Source organism: Coregonus lavaretus (assembly GCF_964263955.1).
Source record: "Coregonus lavaretus genome assembly, chromosome: 10".
Classification (NCBI taxonomy): Eukaryota; Metazoa; Chordata; class Actinopteri; order Salmoniformes; family Salmonidae; genus Coregonus; species Coregonus lavaretus.
Window position 1 is genome coordinate 9,978,946 of NC_139997.1, and position 8,943 is coordinate 9,987,888.

The window sequence follows — 8,943 nt, forward strand, 5'->3', positions numbered from 1 at the left end:
ATCACCTACAGAGAGATTCACCTAGAGAAGAGTCCCCTAAGCAAGCTGGTCCTGGGGCTCTGTTCACGAACACAAACAGACCCCACAGAGCCCCAGGATAGCAACACAATTAGACCCAACCAAATCATGAGAAAACAAAAATATAATTACTTGACACATTGGAAAAAAGTGACAAAAAAACAGAGCAAACTAGAATGCTATCTGGCCCTAAACAGAGAGTACATAGAGGCAGAATACCTGACCACTGTGACTGACACAAAATTAAGGAAAGCTTTGACTATGTACAGACTCTGTGAGCATAGCCTTGCTATTGAGAGAGACCGCCGTAGGCAGACCTGGCTCTCAAGAGAAGACAGGCTATGTGCACACTGCCCACAAAATGAGGTGGAAACTGAGCTGCACTTCCTAACCTCCTGCCAAATGTATGACCATATTAGCGACACATATTTCCCTCAGACCCACAAAGAATTCGAAAACAAATCCAATTTTGATAAACTCCCATATCTATTGGGTGAAATACCACAGTGCGTCATCACAGCAGCAAGATTTGTGGCCTGTTGCCACAAGAAAAGGTCAACCAGTGAAGAACAAACACCATTGTAAATACAACCCATATTTTTTATTTATTTTATTTTAAATGTTTATTTATTTTCCCTTTTGTACTTTAACTATTTGCACATCGTTACAACACTGTATATAGCCATAATATGACATTTGAAATGTCTCTATACCTTTGTAATGTTTACTGTTCATTTTTTACTGTTTATTTCACTTTTGTTTTATTATCTATTTCACTTGCTTTGGAAATGTAAATGTTTCCCATGCCAATAAAGCCCTTAAATTGAAATGAATTGAAATAGAGAGAGAGAGAGAGAGAGGGAGAGATAAATCATTCTCTCTACTATTATTCTGACATTTCACATTCTTAAAATGAAGTTGTGATCCCAACTGACCTAAAACAGGGAATTTTTACTAGGATGAAATGTCAGGAATTGTGAAAAACTGAGTTTAAATGTATTTGGCTAAGGTGTATGTAAACTTGCTTTGGCAATGTTAACATACGTTTCCCATGCCCTTAAATTGAGAGAGAGAGAGAGAGAGAGAGAGAGAGAGAGAGAGAGAGAGAGAGAGAGAGATCCTCAAAAGACGTCATCACCTGTCGCCATATTGGTTCAGGAGGTGGAAAGTATCAAAGTAGAAGTCTGTTGCAGGTTTGCTGCTGTATTTATTCGAATATTCATTTGAACTACACCACATTTTACGATCAGCCGTGTTTATTTATGCATCGGAAACACTAAAACCTTCAGGAGGTACCGAAATAATTTGTATTTAGCTGTTGTTTGGACGTGCATCCAGAGTATGACTTCCCTAACACAGCGAAGTTCGGGCCTGGTGCAGAGGAGGACCGAGGCCTCTCGTAATGCAGCCGCCGACAAGGAGAGGGGGTCCGAGGATGAGGACTACGAGCCACGCCAAGAGGAAGAGGACGAGAAGGGAGACTCCAAAGAAACTCGACTGACGTTGATGGAAGAAGTGTTGCTGTTGGGATTGAAAGATAGAGAGGTATGTTAGCTATCTATCGTCGTTAGCCTGTTGTGCTAGCGAGCGGAGTTAGCTCGCTAGCTTACTAGCTGGTTTGTTTACGTTCTAACCAGCTAACGTTCACGAGTTAGCTAACATATTATGCTCTTCCTACATTAGCTAACATTACTAGCTGTTATGTAATATTCAACATTACAAACTGAAGGTTATCAGACGTGTCACTTCTATATGTTTGTTTTATTTATCCAGGAAGTGTCACTAATCCTGCGAAGCAATAAGGACTCCTTGCCATTTTTTCCCAACAGGGCTACACTTCCTTCTGGAATGACTGCATTTCGTCTGGTCTTCGAGGGTGTATGGTCATCGAACTGGCTTTGAGAGGAAGACTGCAGCTAGAGGCTTGTGGCATGAGGAGGAAAAGCCTGTTGGCCAGAAAGGTGAGCACTCACAAGTTACAACACTTCTATTAAAACACACTGATAAACTTGGTCGCCTGCCAAACAGCCAGACTTCCGTCTTCACCTGACGACGATGATAATAGGGCTGTGCTGAACTTGTCATACTTGTATTCGTAATCATATCCGTTTACCACACTTGATAGGCTACTCGTTGTGCGGTAAAGCGCTATCGCTCAGAGCACATCTGATGTTCCTTCACTCATTCACACATCGTTCACGATCCCGACATCTGAAATGCACATGACTTGCGTTCATAGTCTTAATTATCAACAAAATAGGTTAATAAATAATGCATGGCTGGCTGCAGCTACCTGCATTTATTTCTTACAATTTAGTTCGCTCGTCCTAGAAGCCTAGGCTACATTTCACTTTTGAGAGGAGCAAAACTTCTCCCAACATGTATCCTATGCCACAACATTTGTACAATCAAAATTAACTATTTACATTTGTAATTTATCTTCTAATCTGTTGCTCAGAAAACATGTCTGGGACAAATAATAATAGCAAGCAAGCATTGGCTTAGCTCACAGCATAACAACAGAAATAAGTATTCTTCAGCAATGGAATAGCCTATGCGGAAAGACGAAGAAGTCCACTAAACAACACCAAGTAGACAGAGAAAAACAACCATATGGCGGTATAAAATATAACTCAATTGATAGCTAGAACAACAATGACTAGCTATGGATTGTGATTCACATATGATGTTTGGACTGGAGAGTTGAGTCCTAAGGAGAGTGAGTGAGTTTAAGGGAGCCTCGTGTGTGTCTGGGGAATTAAGGGGCGGGAGAGCGGCTTCACCAATGAGTTGACGGATAAAGTAGTAAACAATGCCAAAAAACCTCTACGATATGGCCTCAGCAAACTAGATCGATAGCTAGAAGAACAGCGGCTAGCTAGCTACGGATTTTGATTCACAATGTTTGGAGAGAGTTGTGCCTGACAACGAGTGGGAGCCATAGCCTGTGTGAGAGACATGTCTGTCTGGGAAAACAAGAGAGTAGAGAGGCTTTTTCTAATCTAATCATGGCCTAAACCCGCCCGTGTCTCTACTGACAACTGAATCAGACAGTTGAGGCAAAGTATTCCGCATGGTTTGAGTGACATGAGAAATTCTGTCTTTTAGCAACTTTCCCTGATTACAGATAATAACATAACATAATCTTATCATAATTGTATCCGGCAAATTCCGCATGTCCATAATGATACTTGTTTTGTCCTAGTATTCGGCACACCGCTAGAAAATAACTCTGACCTGCAGTGGGAGGGGTCAGTCCAAAATGTCAGTTCGGGCATACCAATTGGTGGAATGTCAGAGCTTTGACAGCTATGAGGTGGAGAGTTTTGGGCGCGTTCCTCTGCCCAGTCGTTGCTGATGCATGTCAGATCATACAATGCCTGGATGGGTATTTTAACTATCAGCTGACCACATCACATGTTATAGCAGTCTAGTGCCTGGTGGCACAGTCGATGACATGGCACGCAACCATTGGTTGATACATGTGTGTTTATGCTGACGAGGTTGTCTGACGTGTGTGTTTAACGTATTGCAATGTGTGGAGGACTAGCAGTGTATGCCAACAATAGCAGGGTAAACCTGTGTGTGTTTTATCCCAGTGTTTGTGACCTTTTAAAACTGGTTTCTTTTTTGTCAGGTGATCTGTAAGTCAGACACTCCTACAGGAGACATGTTGCTGGACGAGGCCCTGAAGCATATCAAAGAGACCCAGCCCCCAGAGACAGTTCAGAGCTGGATAGAGCTGTTGAGCGGTGAGCAGACATTGATTACCCCCTCGTCCTTCTCTTAAATCTCTCTCTGTTTATTTTACTGGCTTTCTTCTTCATTCTCATGTAGATTTGATTCAACACATTTGACAGGTGCCCCCTTCTTTCCCTCTCCCCTTCCCAGTCCTATTTTAAACCAAATATCTTTGTCTTATATATAATATAGGCCATTTACGATTTTGACTTGATGTTCAGGTGAGACGTGGAACCCATTGAAGCTGCACTACCAGCTGAGGAATGTCCGTGAGCGCCTGGCCAAGAACCTTGTGGAAAAGGGCGTTTTGACCACGGAGAAACAGAACTTCCTCCTCTTCGACATGACCACACACCCACTGACCAACGACACCATTAAACAGCGGCTGGTCAAGAAAGTCCAGGAGTCCGTCTTGGACAAGTGGGTAAACGACCCGGGGCGCTTCGACAAGCGTGTGCTGGCCCTGATCTTCCTGGCCCACTCTTCAGACGTGCTGGAGAACGCCTTCGCCCCGCTGCTGGACGAACAGTATGACCTGGCCATGAAGAGGGTACGTCTGCTGCTGGACCTGGAGCCAGAGGCGGAGAGCACCAAGGCCAGCGCCAACGAGCTGCTGTGGGCCGTGGTGGCAGCCTTCACCAAATGAAGCCCTACCGGAAACAAACGAGAGATGGAATTTAAAAAAACACTACAGACCTATGAGGCTCAGAACTCCCATGTTCTGATATGACGACAACGATGATGATGGAGATGGCAGAGATGATGAAGATCACGGAGCATGGCCCTCCCTCTGTATTGAGACATGGCAGTTACCCCTGACCTCTGAGTCACTGTCCTGTTCTCTCCTGGCCAGTTGGGTGACATCCAGTACTCTGTGTGTGTGTGTGTCCCAAATGGCACCCTATTCCCTATATGGCTCTGGTCAAAAGTAGTGCACTACATAGGGAATCGGGTGCCATTTGGCACGTGGCCTTTCTGTTCACTGTGAGACCTTGTGTAACCTTGAGCACTTGCGTCAGTAGCTGGCACCCACCCAGGTCGGTGTTCTTCCATTTAGAAGGGACTTTAAAACTGCTAGGCCTTGCTTGACCACCATGGCCCAGACCTACTGACATGATCATCTGACCTGATATGATGACCGATGACCTACCAGAGGACCTGATATGTTCTGATATCGTACAGAACATTATTTGTCTTTGCTTTTGCGTTAGTCACTTTGAGGAGGGTGCATTCTACACAAGTTCCTAGACATGACCTATAGACATCATGTCGTTTTATCTTGCGAATAAATGTTAACCATCTCCAAACTATTTTGCACATTCAACAAGAGACCTAGAGGAGTTGACTATTTGTGAAAACAGAAAAAATACTGAAAAGTTTTATTCCATGTACCATTTATTTTGTTCAGGGCACCAAACAATGCATGCTTTATTCCTGTTAAGATTTACTTTCTGTCCCCCTCTCCATGTACTAAAGTGTCGTAGCTTGTCCATACCATCAATTTCAGACTATTCTCTGCTCTGCAACTCTTATCATGCTATTGCAGATATCCAGACATTGCACGTCTCCTCTTTGCAGGCGAACTGGTTTCGGGTGTTCATGTGTGCAAAGTCATATTTTGAAGAGGTACAGTCTCAAGAAAGAAATTCTCTCAAATCTGACAAATCTCTATGTCCTTTTAGTTAGTGTATTGAAAAATGATATTGGCATATGACTGGATAGGAGAAGCTTCTCCTCCTAAAACAGGCTAATTGTATTTTATATGGCTTAGTCTCCCTATCGGACAGTATAATCTTAACGCTTTTGATTTTATGCCATAATATGTATATTTTTTCTATTGAGACATTTTTATTGCTTTAATATAATTCACATAATTTCATTCAGATTTAGTTGGTTGTCATCAATGGTTTGGCCTTTTCCTTTCCTCTTCTATGACTGTCTGTTGGTTGTACTGTTCATGACTCAGTGAGTAGGAGTTGCCCCTAACCACTGACACGGTGGAAGATCCTCATTATGGTTAGGGTTATCTGATCCTAGATCTGTGGTTAGGGGTAACTTCTACCTTGAGCATTTGACTCATCTGGAGGGTGTAAAGACCAAGTATGGTGGAGGGATCGGGTGGGGTTAATGATTATATGGTATGGAGGGACTGATTATTATATAGAATTTGATAAATGAATGTACAGTGTAATAAATGAAAGGGTGTTCTCTATACTTCTGTAGGTTTATTTTTTACCACACAATAAAGGCTAGATCGTTTAAGTGCCTGAATACAGCACTGTGTAGCTCTCCTGTTATTCTTATCTGGCCTTTTTGGATCACAATTCCCTGATGAAAATTAATTTGATTATTTCTATATCACCTGGCTGAAACAGCCTACTGTCTCACTGTGACATTATTAAGCAACAAATACAGATAATTTCACAAGATTGCAGATTTTGAAAACAACTTTTAATCGCTCTTGGCACAATTCATTAAAACAAAACGAATGTAAACCTCACATAAGGCATCAGAGCACTTCAAAGTCATATGTCTATGATCCAAAACATATCCCCAACAACTGATAATTGTCATCGTACTTTCTTGTAGGATAGGTCCTGTCAGCTCTGGATCCAATGTTCACGTCTGATCGTCCATATGAATGGCTGGCCATTGGGCTACCAAATGTCCGAACGACACACCAACAGTGGTCCACTGGTTTTGCCATTACACAATGTAACAGGTTCTGTTCACTCTCCATCGACATCGTGGGGAGATGAGTACCGGCCACTTTGGCATTGGATTGTGGGGCAGATCTAGGCAGACTGTCCTCTTCTTGACTTCATCTCAGGTGGCCGCAAATGCACCTCTGAACGACCAGGGGGGAACTGGAACACTCCGTCCCGGCTGCTGCACAGCTACCAAAACCCCTGCCCTCAGGCACTGAGATTGTATTCTATCTTCTTGTTTCTGTGATCTTCACTGAGTGGGTTGAACTCACTCACTTGACTTTGATTATATTCTTGTAATGTTTTGTCAATATTTCCATTAATTTGGATCTCCAGTCCAGGACGTCACTAGCGAGGGCGTCTCCAACTTTACGCAGCTGATGCGCACAGTCCAGAATGGGAGTTAGATCTGGAGAGAAGAGAAAGTAATGGTTTAGGCGAGCAATTAAACATAGGATAATGTCTCATTTGTGGTAAAATCTTAAATTCAATAGCAATTTTAAACAAAACTATCAAATTAGCTGGTGCGTAATTACCTTTTCCGGTCATATTGATTGCGCTTGCTTTCTGTTTCTTTGTTGAGCTCTTCAAGAGTTCTGTTTGTACTTGTATCCAAACGTGTTCAGCTGTGTATGGCTTGTCAGTCAGTGAGAGGTTTCTGCTAATGTTAAAGTTCACTCCATTATATAGCATTAGTGATGGTGACGTAAGTTGTGGATCCCACTGTGCTAGTCCCACCTCCCAATCACCTGCTGTTTTTACAGTCATTTACAAACCTCTCTGTTAGACACGTCCTTATAGATTGAACTGAAATCAGATTGGCAGCTGTTTATGATTGTAGGCTAATTCACTTGGAAGGAACACAGTGATATGTCCTGCATGGAATCAAATCGTGCTATTGTTATTCCATTTGTACAGTGAACTTCAGTCAATAGTTTCCATACCAAAATATTTTTGTTGCAAATTGAGCTGACCACTGACTCACCACATCCTAAAGCTATTGCTTAGGCTACATACATACAGTATATTTGATTTTTAATAATACATATTATATAATTGGTCATTTGTGGGGTGGGCCTAGAATAAAAGCATGCATTACACTATCCACAAACTCATTTAGGAGAGTCCCTTGGCCCTCACTGACCATGGGTGCCCAATGATCCAAGTAAAGGTTAATAAGGACCAGCGATAGTAAAACTATTTATACTATTTTGTGGAATATAAAAGGTCCTCATAAATATCTGAAATATTGATGCATAAAATACTAGTCAGTTATATCCTTATAATAATAGAACATATCAATTAGGGATATTCTCTTGGCCTCCATTTGAAAGTTGATTGGCACAGTGCACTTTGCACAGCAGCAAGCAACAGTCCATAACATGTGTGATAAGTGATGCTGTGTGTACAGACATGTTAAGTGTACAACACACCTGCAATCAACACCATACTGGCTTAGGACACGTTATTTGATATTTTTTCCCCATGGGAGAGAGCTTGCACACTTACATAAGCCAGTCATAAAAATGTATTGGTTTGCTCAAAGTACAATCTGAAATGATAGATAGAATGACAATACAGGACAGGAACATCTGTCAACAGTTCACCTGTGATTGAAACATTCGTAAATTGATAAAGTGACAAACGACAATTGATAAAGCTAGATTGATTGTGCAACATTGGCAAGTGTTGCAAAGACTCCAATTGTCAAAGACTGTTCTCTCTGCTACCGCACGCCAAGCGGTACCGGAGCGCCAAGTCTAGGTCCAAAAGGCTCCTAACAGCTTCTACCCCAAGCTGCTGAACAATTAATCAAATGGCCACCCAGACTATTTACATTGACACTGCTGCTACTTGCTGTTTATTATCTATGCATAGTCACTTTACCCCTACCTACATGTACAAATTACCTCGACTAACCTGTACCCCCGCACATTGACTCGGTACCGGTACCCCTGTATATAGTCTCGTTATTGTTATTTTATTGTGTTACTTTATATACAAAAATGTACTTTAGTTTATTTAGTAAGTATTTTCTTAACTCTATTTCTTGAACTGCAATGTTGGTTAAGGGCTTGTAAGTAAGCATTTCACGGTGTTGTATTCGGCGCATGTGACAAATAAAATTTGATTTGTTTCTAAGAAATACAGGTGCATTTGAGGAACAATTTGTTTCCCTATAATGAACATTACAGAGCATCAGTTGACCTTCCTATATGGTTAGACATTTCTGGAGGTTCATTTTAGGGCTCTTTGTGCTAATTCTTATGGGTTAACAAACAATGTCTAATATGTGTCAAAGTCCTGCATCTGCACCAGATTCAGAACTGATTTGAACATAATTTCCTGAGTGTCCTGAGTGTCCTTATATTCCTGGCCATAATAGCTACAGCAGTGGTGACTAACATGTTGTGGCTTGTCCTGGGCGTGCCTAACTGATGTGGGGAAGTACTGTACAGTTCTGCTATGAGTGCAC

At 41.9% G+C, this 8,943-nt stretch overlaps 1 protein-coding gene across 1 annotated transcript; it reads left to right on the forward strand.

Annotated features, from left to right (window-relative positions):
- Positions 1–1,158: 1,158 nt before the first annotated feature.
- LOC311136165 (Golgi phosphoprotein 3-like) lies at positions 1,159–6,037 on the forward strand. The gene is made up of 4 exons (XM_084170256.1): positions 1,159–1,563; positions 1,848–1,979; positions 3,656–3,770; positions 3,981–6,037. The coding sequence occupies exons 1-4, from the start codon at positions 1,360–1,362 to the stop codon at positions 4,403–4,405; spliced, it is 876 nt and encodes a 291-aa protein (XP_084026382.1). The 5' UTR covers positions 1,159–1,359; the 3' UTR covers positions 4,406–6,037.
- The last annotated feature ends 2,906 nt before the right edge of the window (positions 6,038–8,943 follow it).